At 44.3% G+C, this 20,271-nt stretch overlaps 1 protein-coding gene across 12 annotated transcripts in view; it reads left to right on the plus strand.

Moving 5' to 3' along the window:
- LOC104694460 (serine/threonine-protein kinase PAK 3) overlaps positions 1-20,271 on the plus strand; it is a 129,458-nt gene that overhangs the window by 75,596 nt on the left and 33,591 nt on the right. For 10 of the 12 annotated variants that reach the window (XM_039571895.1, XM_039571901.1, XM_039571896.1 and 7 more), the window contains one exon: positions 18,130-18,326. In XM_039571895.1, the coding sequence (XP_039427829.1) occupies positions 18,152-18,326 (175 nt within the window). In that variant the 5' untranslated portion in view covers positions 18,130-18,151. Of the gene's footprint in view, positions 1-2,031; positions 2,070-11,146; positions 11,246-18,129; positions 18,327-20,271 lie in introns of those variants that run through there. The other 2 variants (XM_039571897.1, XM_039571905.1) reach the window with 2 other exon arrangements.

Consider the following 20,271-nt stretch of genomic DNA (forward strand, 5'->3'; position numbering starts at 1 on the left):
GTCCTTCTGATTTTTGGATTTGATTTGGGCACTGAAGGCTGCTTGAAAGGCTTTAGCTCTCATTAAGAAATTATGGAGATGTCAATAATAGAATTAATTTTTTGAAAGACATCAGCGTCTAAGAGATGTAGGTGAGGATCAGGGGATCAGGGTCAGGGGCTGCAAACATGCAGAGGGGATGCGATCAATGTACATAGCAGGAGAGTATTCAGTGAGGAATGTGGGCCAGGTGCACTTGCCCCTAGACCTGTCGGCAAGTATTTAAATGTCAGAATATGAAGGTGAACATGTGCAGCAGTACACTAAGGCAAAAGATGATTTTGCTGTCACTGTTTTCAACTGACAGTGATTGCTATTCCCTGGAGTACAGGAGATGATTTGTACAATTCAATTCAGAATATAGATTTTGATGAATTAGGTGCTGTGTGTGCAGGGGGCAGAACCAGGGCATTCCAGTTGTTTTGCTTAGCTGGGGACCTTACAACTGCTAGTGGTGAATGCTGGGCTGCAAGAGGAGGAGTTTGGGCTCTCGAGGTGTATATCAGGGACAGATGGTGGCATGTTTGTTAATTTATATCATTTTTGCATCCATAGATTTATTAGGGCAAGTTGGAAGGATAATTTGATCTCTGAGCACAGATTTCCTAATTTGTAAGTGCTTTGCAGACTGGTGCCTGTGCTCTGGCTGGCTCAGGTTAGCTGCGTTCAGCTTCTGATGCCGAGGGTGTGCTCTGTGTGGCACAGGCTTTGTCTGTACAGTCTGCAGGGTCTGCCCTTAGTGCCTTTTCTCATTTAGGCTGAAAGGCTGAGACTTTCACCAGTGGAAAGCCCACGATTCTGGCCCTTGCTCTACAGACAAGGGTGTGGTTTGTCTAACAAGAATTTACTGATTACTCCAGAAGTACTTCTAGATTATTGGAATTAGGGATGGCTGTTACTGGCACTTACCTGTATGGTGTCCAGGGATTTACTTAATTCTAGCTGGTGAAGGGCTTTATAAACGTGAGATAAATCACTCTTCAGATGCCCAAAATGTTAGCATTCTGTATAAATATTTTATAGACAATGGAAGAAGAATATTTTAAAAACAGGGAGTAATACAGGAACAAGATCTGCAAAATGTTGAATTTTTTTAGGAGCTATTGCAGGCTGAACAGAATCTGAAGATAATGAAATAGTAATAAACCATTATGTGATGGCCCACATTTTCCAGCGGAGGCTGATTCTGTGTGCACCATCCTGCATCAACCCAAATTAGACACGCGGGTCCCAGGATGAGATGGAGAAATGTGCCCACTGGTACAGCAGGACTTCCATGCCCAGAAAATGATGCAGGGCTGCCCATTCTGAGCCACGGGCTTTGCCTTCACACTTTCTGTCCTCCCAGGGTTTGTGCATTTATTAGCTGGCAGCTTGGCTTTGGCCCCTGTGGCAGGCAGCCTGGTTTTCGGCATGCGGAGCCTCAGAGATGCCCTTGACTTCAGTGGGAGCAGAGGGAATGCAGCCCATCTCATGGCTGGGCCAAGTGTGTCTGAGTCACAGAAAGGGCAAGCAGCCAGGGCTTTTCCTCACAACGCTGAGGAAGCTGAATTCATTTAGTTCTTAAAGGAGTGTTTAGCTCGCCGATTGGAAGAGCCCACAGAAATCTGATACAACATTACTGGAGTCTATTTGGATACTTTGATGGAAATTGAATAAGACCTGAAATGTATTAAAATCTTTGCACTTTTAGCTGTAATGATGATGCTGATAAGCAGAATTGAATTCAAGATAATAAAGGAGAGCTGTCTTCCCTCTACTGTTACCTGGTTTCTCTTGAATCTCTAGAAATGTCTGCATCTAGATTATTTCAGGTTTTGTTTTGTTTCCCTGTGGTATCATACTCTCTTTAATAAATGATTAGTGGTTCTTTGTGACAATTTTTCTTTACTCCTGAAGGGAAGAGATCCAGTTTCATATCCCTTTTGGCTTTGAGGTGTATAGTTGCAAACAGCTTCTACCATGTCTCTTAACATTTCCTTCTGTTAACAGTTGTGCCTGCACCCTGGGAAAAGTTTACTCAGTGCAAGGTAAATATTTTCTCTCTCCTGGTACATTAAGGTTTTATTGTTTTATATTGTTTCTGATGACAAATAAAAGCTGTTTGAGCTGCAAGAAATTATTAATTTTGCAAAAAAACCCTTCATCTCTTAAAATTGAGTGGATACTTTCGTCCCGGTATAAAGACTAAACAAACAGGATGGGTGGTCACTGCCTTTTCCTAGAGTCTGGTCTTAAGTTTCCCTCTGAAATTTATCACAAGGGGGGAAAAACCTCTGAACGTTTACAGTAGTAGATCCTTGGCTGGTTTTCCACAGTAGCTTTCTCCTAGGCCAGTGTATCTCAGTGGTTGGGGTGGATCTCTAATCTGCCAAGCAGTCCTAGCAAAGACTGGGGAATAAGAGTAACTTTTCGTTGCTGTAACTTGTTTCACCCGGGACAGGGGCGCTCTCGTGGTGCATGTTGTTGACACAAGTTCTGAGGATGGTGCTGGCTGGTATATCATGACATGTAGTCTTGCAGTGGTTGCAGAGGGCAGTGGTTTTTTCTTGTGATCTGGCCCAAGGAGACAGTATTGCATTACTGTCTGTGGCACTCTGAAATCACTTGGATTATAATTAGGTGATAATTTGGTGTGTTAATCCACTGTCTTCCACTGGGACCTGGACGCATCATTGTTTAAAGTTTCCCTTTCTGCATGTCTTTGCTGCCATTAGTGACCACCAGGAAGTGCTGAAGGCTGATGCTCTCTGAAGAACAGGGGCAATTATCGATTGCAAGTACTCCAGGGGGTTGTTTTCATGGTCCTTTCTCTGGCTTGTAACGCAGACAGTGCTGGTGACTAGTGAGGTGTGCATGGACATGTCACATTCCAGGGAGTGTAGCTGATGGCTCCTTTTCTGTCTGAGCACTACTTTGTGGGTAGTAATGCATCAGCTGGTAAATGGAATGGGACACTGGCTTTCCTCACTTGCTCTACTTAGGTTTGCTGCTGAGGCATGTTGGGTTGCTGTGAGCTGTTGTGTAGGACTTTGGTACCTCAGGGCTGAGCAGGGAAAAGCAGGCATCTGCCTAAGGCTGTAAATTAGGGAGGAGCTGACAAAATCAAGCCAGTAACAGAGCAACTTCCTGTACACCAACCTCTTTTGAGTGGCTGAAGGGACAAGGGCTGATGTAGGTCTCCAGCTCAGGAAGAGGCCGTGGGGCTGTGCTGTCCCCAGCTCCTGGCTGTGGCTGCCTCCAGCCTTGCCCTACGTAGGAGAGGCAGCAGGATGATGAGCGGCCCTTCGGCTGGGGTAGGACCCGTGTCTGGCCGCATCCCTTCGGTGACCCTGACCCCACCCTCTCTGCTGCTGTAGAGAAACCCCCAGGATGAAGGTGCTTGGCCCTGAGCGCTGCAGTGTGTGCTGATGGCCTCAGATGTTCCCAGACTTGAGAGTCTGCAGAGCTGCTGCAGCTCAAGGTGCTTATCGCATCTTTGGCTCCAAGAATTTCTTTAAAGGCCTCAAAGGTAAATGCAGGGCCAGGAATTAATCTCACTGGGAATAGGTTCACTCGATGATTCTTAGATCATGGTTAGCTTTTGTGGCCTGTAATTTAGTGTGGCTTTTAATTGGTTTCGTGTATTCTGTGGTCTTCCTTTTCCGTTACAGTTTTTTAATCAAACCCTCTTTTTTTAAGGCCTTGCAGGGACATAAGTTTCTACAAAAATGATAATATTTCTTTATCAAATGTGTTTATCATTTCATGTTTGCATGGTCCTGCTGCCAAGCAATGGATGGTTCTGTCTGTCAGCTTCTGTGAAGCTAAAGTGATAATACCTCTGATTTTGTGAAGGGTTTTTTTTTATCAACAGCTTGTATTTGCCCACTGATCTCAGAACACTGATTTTATTCTACGTCTTCAGCATTTGGTGGCATTTCTCCCATGTAAGATTGCCTCTTATCATTGCAGCTGGCTCTACAATCCAGCTGGAATCAGATTCATCTTTGATTTAATGGCAGAGCAGCAAACGTAGCTGTAGAATGGCTGGCAGCTTCTTGTGCAGAGCCTGACTATTGAGAGTCTGCTGAGGTTTTAACTACAGAGATCCTTCTTTCCACAGGATCATCCTCAGACACTGCATTCACTCTTGTTCATGTTCTGGAGAAACTGTGTTGTGAAGGCATTCTGTTTCCCGTGTGTGTTTACCCCATTGCTTTGAGCTGAACCTTGCTCTTTTTGCGTATCTCTCTGTACTGTGCTCTGGACTACAGAGCCTGGATTTTCAGGCAGCCTCTCCATGTGCCCTGGGTTTCTTTAACCACATTCTTACTCAGTGCAAGTGCTCTCACGGTCTGTCACTCTCCCACACTCCCTGATGGTCCAGGTGGCCATGCTGTTTGGGGGCATTTCCCTAGAGCCAGATCAGGCTCCCATCTTACCTAGAACAGTGTATGTCTGGGACCTCTGCTATCCCTTCAGTCACACGCAGACATGGTGACGCACAGCTCTGTAACCAGAATAGTTAATCTTTGCTTCATGATTTTGCCTAAACAATACTACCTTTAGACAGGCTCATTTTGTCTGAGATCAGACAATATATCAGCTGTTCTGGGTTGGGTTTTTTTTTAGATACTGACCCTGGCAACAGCGTCTTGCTCATTTCTGATCATTTTCTGCCACTTAGTAAAATTATTTTACCTCCAGTTTTCTTGTCTTTTCCTCCTCATCAGTGTAAAGGCTATGTTCTCACTTCTGTTGACCTGTTATCCCTAGCAATCTAGCATTTCCAGAGGTTTGGTATCCCCCCAGTACTTCCTGTTTTCTCAGCTTGTTGGAGGTATTTTCTTGTTCTTTTTCTCTTCTTCACTTGCTATCCAGGTTGTTTACAGTGTATTGCATGTACTGTGTGCTGACTAACAACATGATTGCTGTCGGGTTTCTGAAACTAACCTGGCTCTTTATTAGGTTCTTTAAAGTCTGATAGATGTGGCAAAATAGAAGCAACCTCTTATCTACATTAACAGCAAATGAGAGAGCCAAGTTCCTCACAGAACCAGAAAGAAAACACAGTGAGTAACTTGTCTGAGGGTATTTGTGAAGTCTGTGGCAGGTGTCCCATGCTTGTACCCTCAGCACATGGCTCTGCCTATCAATATGTTCTGCAAGGAAACAAAACAAGAGGCAGATCCCTGCTCCTTACCCCTGGTGAAGACCAGCTCCAGGCACTGGTCTGTACTGAGGCAGAGCTGAGGGTGCTGTGAGCCTGGAGGCTGGCAGTGTATCCCATCTTCCCATTGCTTCTACTGTTACTTCTGGAATGGGGTCTGGAAGGGAACGAGCCTGTGCTGTTCACTGTGGATGTGGATATCTTGTAGCCAGGTACCCATTTGAGGTGGCAGTTGTTGCTGAGGAGCAGCAGGTTTGCTGCTGTCTCTGTGCTTGTGGAAATGTTCTTTACAGTTCCAAAAATCAGCTGGAGTTTGTCCATACTGGGAGTGGGACACACTGGGGTACAGCCCTGTTGAAGGTTCCAGGTGTGGTTCTATATGAAGCAAGCATGGAGACCTCTCATCCTGCGTGTGCTCGCCAAGCTGGAGGGTCACGAGCCATCTGTGCCTCGGTGCTGTGTCAGACACAGCTCAGGCACGGTCACTGCAGCTCGACTGCTCCTCGCTGGCTGTGTCAGTGCCCTCACACAGGCTCAGCAGGCTGTGTGTCCCTCCTGGGATCTATGCCTGGGCGAGCAGTGCACCTCCAGACCCTTGGCCCTTTTTTTGTATTGACTGAGGAATAAAGACAGGCAGAGAAGCTGTTAAAATTTTCTTGGGCACCTTCTCTCCTTGGGTGCTGTTTCTCTGATGTCCTCCCCATTTCTCAGCCTGCTTTTCTCATAGAATATATAACAATGCAGCTATCATTTTGTGCCTCATAAAATCCTCAATTAATGTACTTCAGTTTTCTTTAAAGCCTGAAGTTGTAAATAGGCAGTAGGGGTGTCAGAGAGTAGTAGACTTCACCCAGCAGCAGAGTAAATGTTGATGGACTGTTTTAAGAACAAGTTTCTTTGCAAAGCTTTTATGCCATAAATTTGATGTGTGTGTGGAACAAGAAATCTATTTTGGGTCCTGTTGTTGTCCTCTTTCCTCTTTCCTTCCTGTTTTGTTTACTTGTTTCTGTGCATTTTGATGGTTTCTTATTTTTGGTGCCTTCTTTGACCTGATACAAGATTGCATTAGTGTCAGCTGCTGCTCTGGGAGTTGGTACTTTTGTAGGGATTTGCAGTAGGATCTAAGGCTGCTTTAGAAGAACTTACTGAACAATGAAGGCAGTTCACTTTTACAGGAGCTGTTGCAGATGGCTCCACACATTTTGGACAGTGATCTTGAGATGAAAGTACCCTGATGTGTTGGGAACAGAAATGTCTTGGCTCTTGTCTACTTATTTAAAAAACTTTGTGTCCTTTTGCACCAGTGACTTGCAAAAGTGCTCCCACGTTCTGCAGACAAGGCATCTGTGCTTGTATGGAGAAGTTCAGTGGTTTGTCCTAGCAAAAATTTGCAAGAAACAGGAATGAATCCCAGAAGTGTGAATACCTGGCAGTTGCTCTAACCAGGATTTGTAGCATGTGCAATTTCCAAAACCAGAACAGTCCCTGCTTGCTCAAGTATTTTCCCATATGGGGACTGAGGCTAGGGTGTTCTGGATGCCACCACCTTTGGGGGCTTTTTGTCCCATTCCAAGCCCAGTGTCCTTACCTTGATGGTTGCAGACTCTATGCAGGAGGCTGTGGACAAATGCAGAAGAATTGTGAGTAGATCCCCAAAAACCTTTATTTTTTCATTTAGGTCATAAGAGGACGGTGAACTGTTTTCCTGTTGTAATGAGAAGTCAGGCAAGAAGGAATCTCCACTGCTCCACTAGTCTGGAGCAGAATATTATTTTTTGAGCAATGAAGTGTTAAATGCTGAATCCCTGTTCAAGCAGTTTAAAAATATCATACCATTGTGGTAGCTGAGAAAACAACAGATTTTGTGTGTGGATCTTGTCTTGCTTTCAGCACATAGGTGTCATTTCTTCCCTGACCTATTTAAGAATAGCATTTGTACATTTGTTCTCCTAATCTTCCCATCCTGCTGCTCTGAAGCCAAGGTCTTGCTGGCAACTAGAAATAAATAAGTGCATGCAGCAACTGCTCCATTTCCCCCCTCTGCCTGCTCCAGATCCATGATACCCCCAAGGTAGACAGGCCATTACACACTATAAGATCACTAACGTAGCAGGTGAATATTAGATATATGAAGTTAGTCAGCTGTAAATAAAAGGCCTGGCAAAGAATAAAAGGCAAAACATTGTCCCTAAGGAAGTAAATGGGGATATGATGCCTTCCTGCCCTAGTGCCCTAAAGAGTTGATGCAGCATCTGGACCATATTCACCTCCCAGGTGAAAGGCATGTGGCAGCCTGGGCTTTGCCCTTTCCTTCCTCGGAGGTAGGAGCTGTGTCCTTCCAAACATACCATAAGGCCTTGAGAAGATTGGTACAGCAAATCTTCTCATGTGGTGTTGGTCTCTCTGTCTCTTGCTTATGGGATTTGGAGGTTTCAAGTCCATCCCATGCTCTCTTTATTAGTGGTCTTTATCCAGCCCCAGTAGCTATATCCAGAGGACTCCCTGTTCTTTATTTTTGCTTCTTGCAGTGTGGTTTGTCTCCCAACTCTCCCTGGCAGTCCTGGGGTGGCCTTAAGTCATTTACATGTCAGATTCATCCTCTGACACAGGGGTTTAATGTTGTTTATTACAGCAAGTTTCTCAGCTAAGGATTGCAAAGGCAAAATGAGCTAAAAGGTGACTGGAAGGTGCTAGAAATAGCAACTGTCTGTAAGTTTCAATTACTGTGTTTTATTGCTGCTTCCTTGTCTTTTCCAGAGTTCTGTGGTGATTGTTGTTGGCTTGGCCTGCATGTGTCTACTGAGCCATGGGCCAGTGGTTTATCAACCCATGTAGTTGTCAGTAGTCAGGACGGGGTTCCTTCCCTCTTGTTGCATTCCTGGAGAGCTGCACATGTCTTGAGGCAAAACCAACTCTTGGCCTGCCTGTGGGGACCATTCAGGGAAAAGGGCCATGGCTGTTTCTCTGGTGAGCACTCTTAGTGTGGGCTGGAGTGGTGCTAGGCTGGGGTTCAGCGGGTCATGTTTATCATGGCACACCTTCTGTGAGTGTGTCAAGCAGAGAATAAACTGTTGAAAAGCAGAGAAAGCAGCAACACCTGCAGAGAAACCAGGAAAACTGGTCCTTTATTCTTTTTTACCCTTCCTTCTTCTTCCAAATGTTGGTTTGGGATTTTTTAATGTAAACAAAATGAAAAACATAAAGGCAAGATGCCAAATGGTTTATTAAAAGCAGCCTTAGTGCACCAGCTAGAGTTCAGTAGGAGTTTCGGGTGCCCAAAAATATGAACTCGAGGACTTTTTTATTTATCTAATTTTTATTATGGAAGTCCAAGCAAGAAGAGGCTTCCTTTGATACCATTTACAAGGTAAGAGAGAGAGTAGTGATGGGAGCAAGTTTACATCTGCCAAACCCTGTGACTGCTTTGCCCTGTTTGCTGGTTTTTAGCCTGGGTGTAGATGTGGATCAAAACTCTGCTTGAGAGTGGCCAAATTCAAGCTCCTGTGCTGGTGGTTTGTAGTGCTGCTGGTTTGTTTGTCAGCCTTTCCTGTGCTGCAACAGGACAGGCTGTGTGAATAGGACATGAGGTGACTGCCTTGGGATGCTCCAAGTCCATCAGAACCTCAGGTGTCTGCCTTGGGATGCTCTGGGTCCATTTTAAGATGGTTCAGTGAGTTTGGTGGGTAAATGTTGCTCTGCTGAGAGTGTAGACAGAACCCACCGTGTGGTCTTGTGCATGGAATTTGGAGACAAGCCCTACACTCAAATGGATGCACATTGGAGAGGTGGGAAAGTGGGGAAGAGCAGATAGGAGGTAGGAGAACATGGTAGAGAGACTGGCAAGCTGTCAAAGGCCAGCAGAAGAACTGGCAGTTCAACCTGCACGTTGTGAATCTGTGTTGACAGAAGAAAGCAGTGTTCCTGACAGCATGAAGTGATGACATGGCCCTTACGTGGTTCCAGATACATCGGTGTAAGGGAGCTTTGTATCTTCTACAGAAAGGGACACGCAGGATGCATAAAAGAAGACGTTTGCATTGATGCAATACCACAGCAAGACTTTTCCTGGGCATTTCTCACATATGGGTGGAGCATGTGGAGTAGCCTGCTACCTTACTAGGCTAATGTAGATTCACCTTCAGCTGCCTTTACCAGAGAAGATGAGAGAAGGGGTGAAATTTTTGTGCTGAGTTGCAACAGTTGGGATCTTTGAATGCAACAAGAGTCTGCTTCCCACCATATTAATATGAGTATTGTTCTAACCCTGGCAGATCAATAATTCAAGGTGCAATTGCACTCTTAACTGTTCCAGGAGCAGGCCCAGATTTGGGTTTTCTGGACCACTTTGGGGCTTTGACTGGTCAGCTAAGTAAGCCACAAGTGTTCAGCTTGAACCTGCCAAAGATCCAGCAACTTGTTACAAAGCCTTCCTGTAGTGAGGGATTGCTGCCCGTCAGCTGGGTTGGAGTCCATTTTAGCTGTCAGTAGTCTGCAGTAAGGGCTGGCATCTCATTCCTGATCTTGGACAGTGCTACAGGATTAACTCCAAAGTTGCTAACTCAGATTAGAACTCAAACTGTTTTTCTTGGCTGGTTTTAATCTGAATTAAGGTAATGAAATTTTTATTGTGGCAGTCACAATGCTGGTGTCTCCATTAATTAGCTTTTCTTTGTTTACATTTGAGTCCTCCTAGAGAGCAAAAGTGAACCTTAGGCCTAAGCTCTGAACTAGGAATAATAAGGTCCATATGGAGAATTATTTCAATCTATCTGCAATGGTTTAAATCCACATGTCATTTCACACAGCCTCTTTCATGTGTAGACAAGGGCAAGGGATGCAATCCTGTGGAATGTGGGATATTTGAGAGGCACGGTTGATTTTGAGACATCTTTTCCAGCTTTGTGGAGCCCTTCAGCTGTGTAAATAAAAAGCAAACAGGGAGTGGGGGTTTTTTTGTTTTCCTTTTGCATATAAAAGCCTTTTCTAGGTACTTTTTCATAGTTTGTTATCTATCCCAGAGACGTGTTTCCCATTACAGTAAAAGGAAGAAGGAAAAAAAAGGGCTGTGGTATCCTTCACTTTTTTCTCCTTTAGCTGCTTCTGGACTGTCCATTGCTCTGTCAGTCTTGGCATGTCTCCAGATTTAGTAGCTCAGAGCACAACCTTTTTTTTTGTTTCAAACCATGATTCAAAAACACATGACAAAAATACCCATGTAGCTGTCTGAGTTTGGGTATGAGTGGGTGGAGGTGCTGGTGGCTCTTCCCAAGGTAGTCAGGAGGGTGGAAGCTCTCCCCTTGCTCTCTCTGGGTGGCAGAAGTGTCCTTGTGATCCAGCTGGCTTTTCTACATCATCAGGGTATGTCCATACCTTTGTTATATGAAGTAAAGTCAATTTTTATTTTGAAATAGTCACCATTTCACCTTCTGGTGCTGCAATGTTGCGAGGTGTTCACTTCATGTGACCTGTAGGAATGTACTTCCTTTCCTTCCTGTGCTGTGCTGAGGTGTAATTACTGAATGCCTGGACAAGGTTTAATGGGGAAAGCTGTTTCCCTGCCCCACACCCTCTGTACACACACATCTTCCCCTCCCAGGTCATGTAACCGTCCCAAAGCTCAAGTGGTTTAGTAAGTGGCCAGGATCCCAGCAGGAGCACAGTTTGAATGGATTGCTTTTGTTTTGATGTGATCAAAAAACACCCACAAAGAAAATACGTTGGGCTAATAGGGTGTTCTCCAGTGGGGCGGAGAGGAACTCTGGTTTTTCTTTCACAGTGTCCTGCAGCTATGCTGAAGCCTCAGCATCCTTGTTCATGTTATCTCACATTAAGCACTGGTTAAGCACAGCCCTTAAGTATACACTTAACTTTAAACATTGCTGGCTTTACTATGCAAAAGTAATTCCATGTTTTGCTTTTTTGGGGCCACAGCCTGAACAGCCACAGCTTTGTACAGAAGGGGAAAGTGAGAAAACCTGGACAAGTCCCAATATTCTTTGCATTTGGAAAAGTGAACCTGTGTGAGGAGCCATGAAACCTTTGTAGTGGGAGCAGGTACGGAGTGCTGGGAGTCTGAGGAGCAGCAGTTTCACCGTGTGGGAAGAGGCGTGTAAAGCGGGTGGGCTGAGGGGTGTTGGGAGGATGAAAGCCAGATGCATTTTGTAAAGTGCTGCCTGTGGTTGCATTGGCAGTTTGCAGAGAAAGAGTTGAAGAGTTGAGGAAAGAAATGTAGTTAGATATGTGGATAGGTAGGTTATGTGTTTGAAGAGGGGAGATGGATCCTTGAAAGCCATGAACTGAGACATGCTGTCGAATGCTAATTAAGCAAGGGGGAAAATATATTTTCAGGTTATTTCCATCAGTTGTGACAAGCTCCACTGTTTCAGTCCATTCCCAGCTCTTAGCAATTTAACTGGGTGGTTCAAGGTCCAGACAAAGGACATAAAAATTTAAATTTGAAGAAATGTTTAGTCAAAACTGTTAAATTTACAGCTACTGCATGAATGTACCTTTTGTATTCATTGACATTCTGTATTCATTATTGCTGCAAGTGCACTGTCAAGATGGAACTTTAAACCAATATTAGTAAGTCACTATGTAAAACTCTTACTGCTGCAATTCCTAACAGAAGTTTGTTGATCCCATCTCAGAATGGGTGTTTCCATTCCAAGTACTTGTGACCAAGGTAGTTTTACTTGGATACAACCTGAATTCAAAATATCCCGTCCACACAGAGAGCTTCTTATGAACAGCTAGTTCAGAGGCCAAAAGTTACTTGTAGCAAGTACAGAGGATAACTTCTGAATAAATGAATATATTGGAGGAAATCATAAGCTGCTTACAGGGTGTTTGCAAACAGGGACAGAGAGTACATTCAGCAAAGAAATTACTTGGTTTGAATAATTTGTTCAGCTCAGAGCATGTTTACCTGGCTGTGAGGGGAATGGGGAAGTTTAATTGGCAAATGTTGGTATTGTGCTTTGAGACAGTTGTATGAAAGGCAGTATGAAAGGGAAGCGTTCTTCTTGTTTCTAGGGTTGTAATTCCTTCTGTAGTTTGTGTGAATGCAGCATTTTCTTCAGGGTTGTATAAAGAAGGGATGCAGTGGTTGTTTTGCAACACATGTGTGTGAGGGAGGTCCTAGGAAAGATGTCTTCACTCCAGACAGCGCTCCGGCTGTGTCTGCCCTGCCTGCAGAGCCAGCCACACACACCTGCCCAAGGTCTTCAGGCACCCGAGGGTGGAAGCAACTGAGCACAGACTGCCCAGGGGGTGTTATAGACCCTGAGTACCCAGACAGAGTTGTCTCTGCTTCAGCTGATGCTGAATATGGCCCATTTTTTATCAAAAAGGCCTCGGTATTGTAATTTTAAATTTTGCAGAAAAGACAGTAAACATCTTTCACAAAAGTAGTGAAATCATGACTGTATCTGTTCTGTCCAGCTCACCGTCTGCTCTTTAACGGAGCTGTAAGAAAACTGCAAGTAAACATGCAGATGCAGAAGAACAGATACAGGTCTGAACTAGGCTGGGAAGTACTCTGTAATACCTTAATAGAGTGTCTCAGTACTCAATATCTGGAGAGAATCCTTCTCAGTTACATCACCATTGATTTTTTTGAAATGGATGAGTGTCACTGGGAGCAAAATTTGGCCCATACAACTAAGTAATAAATATCTTTTTGCAGGAAGTATGTTTATAAACAAAGAGTGAGCCTTGGATCTTCGAGTTACATTTGTAAAGCTACTGCCTGAGAATTGGCATGGTTCCTTCCAGTCAAGGGATCTTGGAGACAGTTTTGCTGCATCACAAGCTGCAATAGTATCTCTGAGGCTTTGAAAATGAACACCAGTGTCTCTGCAAACAGGATACTATTTGTGAGTTTTAATTGGAAGCAGTCATGTCTGAATGCTGCAGACTTTGAAATAGCAGGGCTAACATTTAAGATCTATCCACAGTGTTCCCCAGATACACAGAGGTGAAGAGCTTGCTGAGATCAAGGCCCAGCATGAGATTCTGCTCTGAACTTGAACTGAATAGAACAAATCTTTTGTGTGTATATGCTGTTTTGAAAACATTTGGGTGCTTCAGATATCTTCCTTCCTCTCCTCCCTAGCTTGGCAAGAACTAGATGCAAAAATATTACAAGACAGGCTTTTGCAAAGGGGGAATTGAGTCACAGAGAAGCTGAATGCCATATATTTAAAGTCAGTGTTCGTCTTCTCACTTAACAAAACTGGTGATTGGAAGATGTGAGGAGGAAGGAAAGGGATGTTGGATCATCTTCTATAACCCTGTAATAGTTATGTAGAAGCAACTGACCTGGCTGAGAATTTAATTTTAGTTTTTGCCACTTGGCTGGGAAAGCTCTAGCTAACACACTGAAGTACACTGTTGTATTTTGGTACAATAGTCTGTCTCTTTAAATGCTTCCTTAAAGCCAATGGGCAGTGACAAGAATTTTCTCTGGAAGTAGGTAGATGTTGGTCACCTGCCCTCTTTGTTGCACAAGTGTGATTATCTTACAAATTTCTTTTAAAAGGGTTACCAGCACTGCCTTGGTTGCACGAATGGGGTCCTTGAGGACTGAGATGAGGAAAGTCCTGTTGATTGTGTACTCCATTCTCTCGGTGAGCACCAGCTGGCCTCTCCAGAAGCTGTCCCTGCTGACCACCTGGATGGCTCTCATGGCCTCGGTGGCATATGGTCAAGTGCTGTGGTAGCTGTGTTGTTTCAGCCTACAAACCAACCAAAGCAAACCAGCACAAACCTACCAAAAAGTCACACCCCAAAACCCCCTAACAATGAAGAAAAAGCCTAAAGAAGAGAAAGAACACCGGAATTCAGTGGACTGAATATATGGATACTCCATAATAATTTCCAGTAGACAGAAAGGGGGTTTTGAAGGAGTTGCCCTATGCAGAACTAGACTAGCAGGACTGAGGACTTGTTATTATGACAGGAAAACCTGCACCCAGAATAGAGAGTATAACTTGAGTTATCTGCTGTTGACATTTCTCTACAATGTAAACCTGAGAGATTCCTCAGCTGAATACGTCTTATTGGCCCTCCATTCTTTACACATTTTCTCTAAGTTTGGGTTGGAGTAAATTAGTATAAAACACTTAAAATATGAAGTCTTAGGTGATAGTGAATGTTCTTTTGTCGTGATGCAGTGGTACATGGAAAATCTCTAAATTAGAATGAATGGAAGAGCAAATAGATTCCTCTGATCAGGAAAACCATAAATTTTAAGTCTCTTGGTGTGTATTGCCTTGTGGTTTGCTTTAGTCTTGATTTATACCAGCTTTAGAAAGTTGATATCAACCCTTAAACCTTCTAGGCTATCTTTCCCCTTCTTTTTTTTTCTTTTCTTTTCTGGTTTACAAGTGAATAAAAGAGCTTTGTACAGTTCTTGAAACTGAGCCTGAAACAGCTCTGAACAAAATATAGTGTTCCTTTCAAAATCTTGGAAATAATTACATCATAGGCAAATTGGGCCAGAAACTGTTAATAGTATTCTTTGTGGGATGAAATCCCATGGGAGGACCTATTTCAGCAGACTGGCATTGTTTACAAATAGATGCAGTGACAGATACAGTTGTCCCATTCTGAAGGACAACTGAAACTGTGGCCTATAATGGACTTCTCAGAATAACTGCCTTGCTTTTGATAACAAGCTGGAAAAGGGCATTGGTGCTCCTGTGGTCAGCTTCACGCTGACCATCCTGGGAGTAAAGGCTGTATTTGGCACTGAAAAACTATTTGTAGGTGAGTTAAACAGAAAATAAAAGCCTCTCTTGCATAAGCTCCTGGTCTTTGAGAATTGCTGGAGGAACAGGGAGCTGTGTCCAGATGTCTCTGCTGGGCTTCATAAGCTGGGAACTCTGCAGAGAAACCTGGGCATCATGGGCTTTCCCTTCACCAGGATAACGAACACAGCATGTGTGGATCTCCCTGTTACCTTATAGTGGTTTTCATTACTGGCTACCCTCCCCCCTGCCCCCCGCCACCTTCCTTATTAGAAAATCTTCTGCATTTCAGGATGGAAATCACAAAGATTAGCAATATGAACTGTTAGACCTCAATCTACAAAAGCATTTAGTTCTCTAGGTAAGTAGGCTAGACTGTACGTGAAAACTAAACTGGCACAAGCTGTAGTCTGGCCACAATTACAGCTGTTCCTGGGTGATACATAGCATGTTACTGCCTGTGTATGTGCTTCTGCAGGAGGGTGAGCTGTGTTCCTCCATTACCAGAGCACGTCTTTACCTGGACGGTGGGGCTCTGTGGGCAGAGCCGTCTCTTGGGAACCAGACACATGCTGGGGACCGTGTCTTTCTCTGAAGGATCACTTTTGCTTTTCCAAGTGGTGTGGTCAAAATGACAAACACATCTTTCTCTCTAACAGCTGCATCCAATACATGACTCCATTAGTTACAAGTGTGTGATCTTTCCCATGCTTTTAGGCCTGAAGGGAAAGCTCTAGAGAATGACACCTGGTCACTGGCTTCCTGTGGTCCAGTGTTACCTGCAGTTACAGGTGGAGGTGAGCAAACCCATGGTGTAGAGGAAGCCTGGCAGTTCACACAGCGTGAGCCTATGAGTAGACATCCTCTTTGGATGGTGAACTGCCGCAGTGACCGCTGCTGTCCACTGCCCAGGCTGGCTCCAGCAGTGTGCGGCAGGAGTGGGGAGCAGCTGGAGGCACGGAGCTTTAAGGCTGCTCCTCTGAAGCCTCTGCTCTGCCCAGGGGAGCGAAGGCCCCAGGCACGTGGCAGTCAGCAGCCCTCGACCCAGGGAAAGATAAAAAGTACCAGGGAGGCTTGCCACTGGGACCTAATCCAAGTTTATTGAAGGGGATCCATGGTGAGCAAGCAACAGTTGTACTGTTCCTACACTTTATAAAGGGGGATTGAACAAGGGGAGTAACCCAACTAGGGACCAATAGGCGGATCAGGAGGGAGGGACGCTGGATGGAAGGACTCAGATCTGGTCCAATGGTCTTGGTGGGTGGAGGGAGAGGGGTCACATGCCCCAATGGGACGTCGAGGTTTCGGGGATTTCCAAGAGGGCAGGCATCTGAGGGGGCAGGGTCTCGGGGGATTGACGGGGACCATATAAGGGTAATTAGGGAGGGCTTGGGTGACAGACACGCAGCAATCCAGAACTCAGGGAGGGGTTTGGGTGATTGATAGGGAAGGTGCCTGAACAAGGGAAGGGGATAACCTTTTTTGGGAGCACCGGGGGAGCGGCTTGGATCTGGGACAGATCAACTGGGAATAGAAGTGGGGAAGGTAGGGACGAACCATTAGGGTACAAAGAACATACAAAATACAATAAAAATATTGCACCACCACAGTGAACAATGAACTGCCAGCAGAGCAATTGTTAGAGCTCTTCCTAATTTGCTGCAGGGAAAAGATGCTGGAAAAGTTCAGGTCACTAATTTAGCACAAACCAGTTGACGGCCGCTGGGAAGATGCTCATTCAAACTGCTCCCCTGATGGAGGTGAGCAGCTGTGGGGTCAGTAGCAGCTTCAAGTGTGTGTTTGTGAATCAGGATCTCCAGGATCCCTGTTCCATGCTGTCTGTACTAGGGAGAGGACTGGGACCAGCTGTTGCTGGGGTTTTCAGCTGTGTGACCTTGGGATGGGTCTGTGGGATCCCATGGAGATCCAGATGTTTGGGGACGGATGCAAACTAGAGATGTGATGGTATATTTCATTTATTTTTCTTTTCACTGGACTGATGCTTTGAATCTCAAAACTGGCGTTTTGGGATTTAATTTAGATGAAATTAAATATGTAAGTCAAGTAATTTTAAAAAGTTACCGTTTTATGTGTGGTAATTTGAAAATGGGAACAAAGGCTAAAACGCTCACGTCATGAAAAAGTCTAAAGTGAGCATCTCTAAATGTTTCAGTTGATAATTTAGCTTTAACTTGTAAGATAATGTCAGTTAAGGCAATGTGGATTTCATTATCTCCTATTAATGTACCAGCCATAAATCTGGCAAAATTACAGTTATATCAAAATAAATGTGACTGTTGAAAATGTTAATCTCCATTCTAATAAAAAAACCAAAGCAACCCAAGACCAACCATGAAACCCCGAAAACCCCCAACCATGGCGGCTTTACCTGACCAAAGGACAAGCAGCGCTGCTGTTACCACTGGAGCTTCAGGACCTCTCGTTGTGTGACAGTCACCATGTTTGGCTGATATTCTGAAAAAAACCCTACAGCTTCCATAGCTGAAAAACAAGCTGCTTCCCTTTAAATTTAAGAGAGTAGCTGATGAATTCAATAGCTTGTGTTACCTGTGAACCAGCACGAGGAGAGATCCAGAACACATTCACAGTGATATGCATGTGCCTTCTGTAAAAGGAGCAACATTGATTTTAGGGGATGGAAGACAAGGTGCCTGTAGAATTATAACCTTTAAAAAGATGCAGTATAGCCCACATTACTTCTGATCTGTCTGAAATTGTACTCTATTTTTGGGTCTTAAACCAGTTAATTTTATGAAGTGTTGCTTGCTACCCATATCCCCTTAACAAGCACCTTTTTTCTTACATCATAAAAAATGGTTGACTACCATGCAAGCTAGTTTCAGTAAATCATTTAACTTTTACTTTGGAAGTCTGTTTTAGAGGAAAATTTGGATTGTAAACAACTATGGGGAAATAGTTGTAAATAAAAACTTCAAAAACCTGTAACAGGGATAAAGAAATCTGTATTTTAACAGTAATACATTGGTTTTTAGGAATTGGCTGCTGAATTTATTTACAGCAACCAGCAGCAACCTTATTCAGAACAAACTTCTAACAGAGAGATTTTCTTATGCACTCAGAAAGCTTTTCCTGCCGTCTTTCCTGCCCAGGCCACCAGCCTTGGCATCGTCACTTGACAGGCATGTTTTGTGTTGTGCTTTGCAGGAGGCTGTGAGGGCTGCTGAAGATGTCCGATAGTCTGGATATTGAAGAGAAACCTCCAGCTCCACCATTGAGAATGAACAGCAACAATCGCGATTCTTCAGCACTAAACCACAGCTCAAAACCGCTTCCCATGGCCCCTGAAGAGAAGAACAAGAAAGCCAGGCTGCGCTCCATCTTTCCAGGAGGAGGGGATAAAAGTAAAGTATCAGCAGTGTGGATGGGTGGCTCCTTCTCTGGGCTTTCTGGTTGTTACTGGTTTTCGTGTTTGTTTTCTGCCACTGTTTTTTTGCTGTTTCAGTGCAGGCCATGGTACCAAAGTCTTCTGTTCCAATTATGCTAGAAACACATTTCAAAAGAGGAGGAGGTGTTCAGTCAGTTACTTTCTTGTCTATGAAAGACACTAAAATGTGCACACAATGTGCAACTTGCCTTTTAAAAATAACTTTATAGTTAAGCTGGGAAATCCTTTTCTTTGGATTCTGCTTTACATTAGCAGTAAATACAGAGATGAGGTTGTGTACTTGTGAAAATACACTTGCAGAAGTGAGAGGGCAATATGCCTGATGCTGGGGTTTTTTAATGCACTTATATTCCAGGAACAGGAACAAGGCTCTTCTTGCTTGTTCCTTTTGCAGTGAAAGTGGACACAGAATGGCTTGGTTTAAAACCTGCTAGGTGTGGATCAGCAAGAGAATCTTTTAAACATGCAGCAAACAGCATTTAAGTTGCATTTCAGTCACATTCTTTGAAATGGATTTGTGGACAGGAGTGTGTTTTGAGTTAGCATATTTACAGGTTTGAGGGAAGGGATCTTCTTTATTTCTAGTGCTATGGGAACTGATGGGCTACACCTGCAAGGCTGATGTCACTGCAAGGCCACTCTTGATTGTTTTTGGAAGGTTGGGGTCACTGGGGGATGTTCCTGATGATGGAAACAAAGCAAATGTCACATCTGTCTTTAAGAAGAAGGATCTGGGCAGTGCAAGCCAGCCAGTTTCACCTTGGTCCTTGGGAAGGTGGTAGAGAAAATCCTCCTGGAAACCATTTCCATGCAAATGAAGGATAAGAATGTGGTCAGGAATAGTCAGTGTGGATTTGTGAAGGGGAATTCATGCTGAACTATACTGACAGCCTTTTACCTTGAGGTGACAGGCTTGGTGGTGAAGGGGGAGCGGTGGTTGTTACTTCTGCTTTAGTAAGGTGTTCAGCAGAGCTTCCCACAGTATCCTCACAGACAGATTGATGAAGTACAGTATAAATAAGTGTACAGTGAGGTAGACTGAAAACTGGCTGAAATGCTGGGCTAAGAGGTTGTGGTCAACAGCATGAAGTCCAGCTGGATTTCAAGGGTGATTCTGTCTTCAGTGTGCATCGGTGTCCCTCCAAAGAGAGCTCAGAACTATGGAACTGCAGTCATTCCCTTGGAGCTCCAGCTTACCTGTGCTGCTTGGCTGCCTCATTCATGAAGCTTCATGAGGTTGTGTGGAGCAGCTGGAGACAGTCTGGCATTCAAAACTCCTCACAGGCAGTAAAAGGCACACTGGCAGCCCCATTCCTCCCCTCAGCCGTGGGCAATCCTGATGACTTCTCTGATGGGAAGGCTGAAACTGGATGGGCCCATTTCTCAGGCAGACCTGGCCAGTTCACTCTGCAGATTGTTCCCCCAGATGTCTCCTTCTGGGAACAAAATTATTTTTCAATTGATTCTTTTTAAAGGCCAAAATGAAAGTCTCTCCAGGCTTGCTTAACTCCTAGAAAGACTTGGGTCACTTCTTCCCCTAAGTGCTAGCAGGATGGTATTATCCCTCTCCAAGGAAGCATTTCTTAAGTAGGAGATGCTGTGTGAAGTGCATGCAGAAAAGGGGAGACCCAGAAACAACCCCTCCTGGAAATGATCAGTGACATTAAAAATGTAATTAACTACCAGTCAGAGCAATCTTAGGGAACATACAAGTGTCACGATTTTAAATGTGACCATGAGGAAAAGTCAGGTAAGATTTATAGCTTAATTTTATTGGGTGAAATAATAAATGGAGGAAGTTTAGCTTGACTGGCCAAGTCCCTTGAGGTAGTTTCACTGCAGGGTTGGTTTGTGGGTCAGGGTATCAGTGGGCCTGTGTGTGCTTCACAGACTCTGTGACA

Source organism: Corvus cornix, chromosome 4A (assembly GCF_000738735.6).
Source record: "Corvus cornix cornix isolate S_Up_H32 chromosome 4A, ASM73873v5, whole genome shotgun sequence".
In the NCBI taxonomy this organism is placed as follows: Eukaryota; Metazoa; Chordata; class Aves; order Passeriformes; family Corvidae; genus Corvus; species Corvus cornix.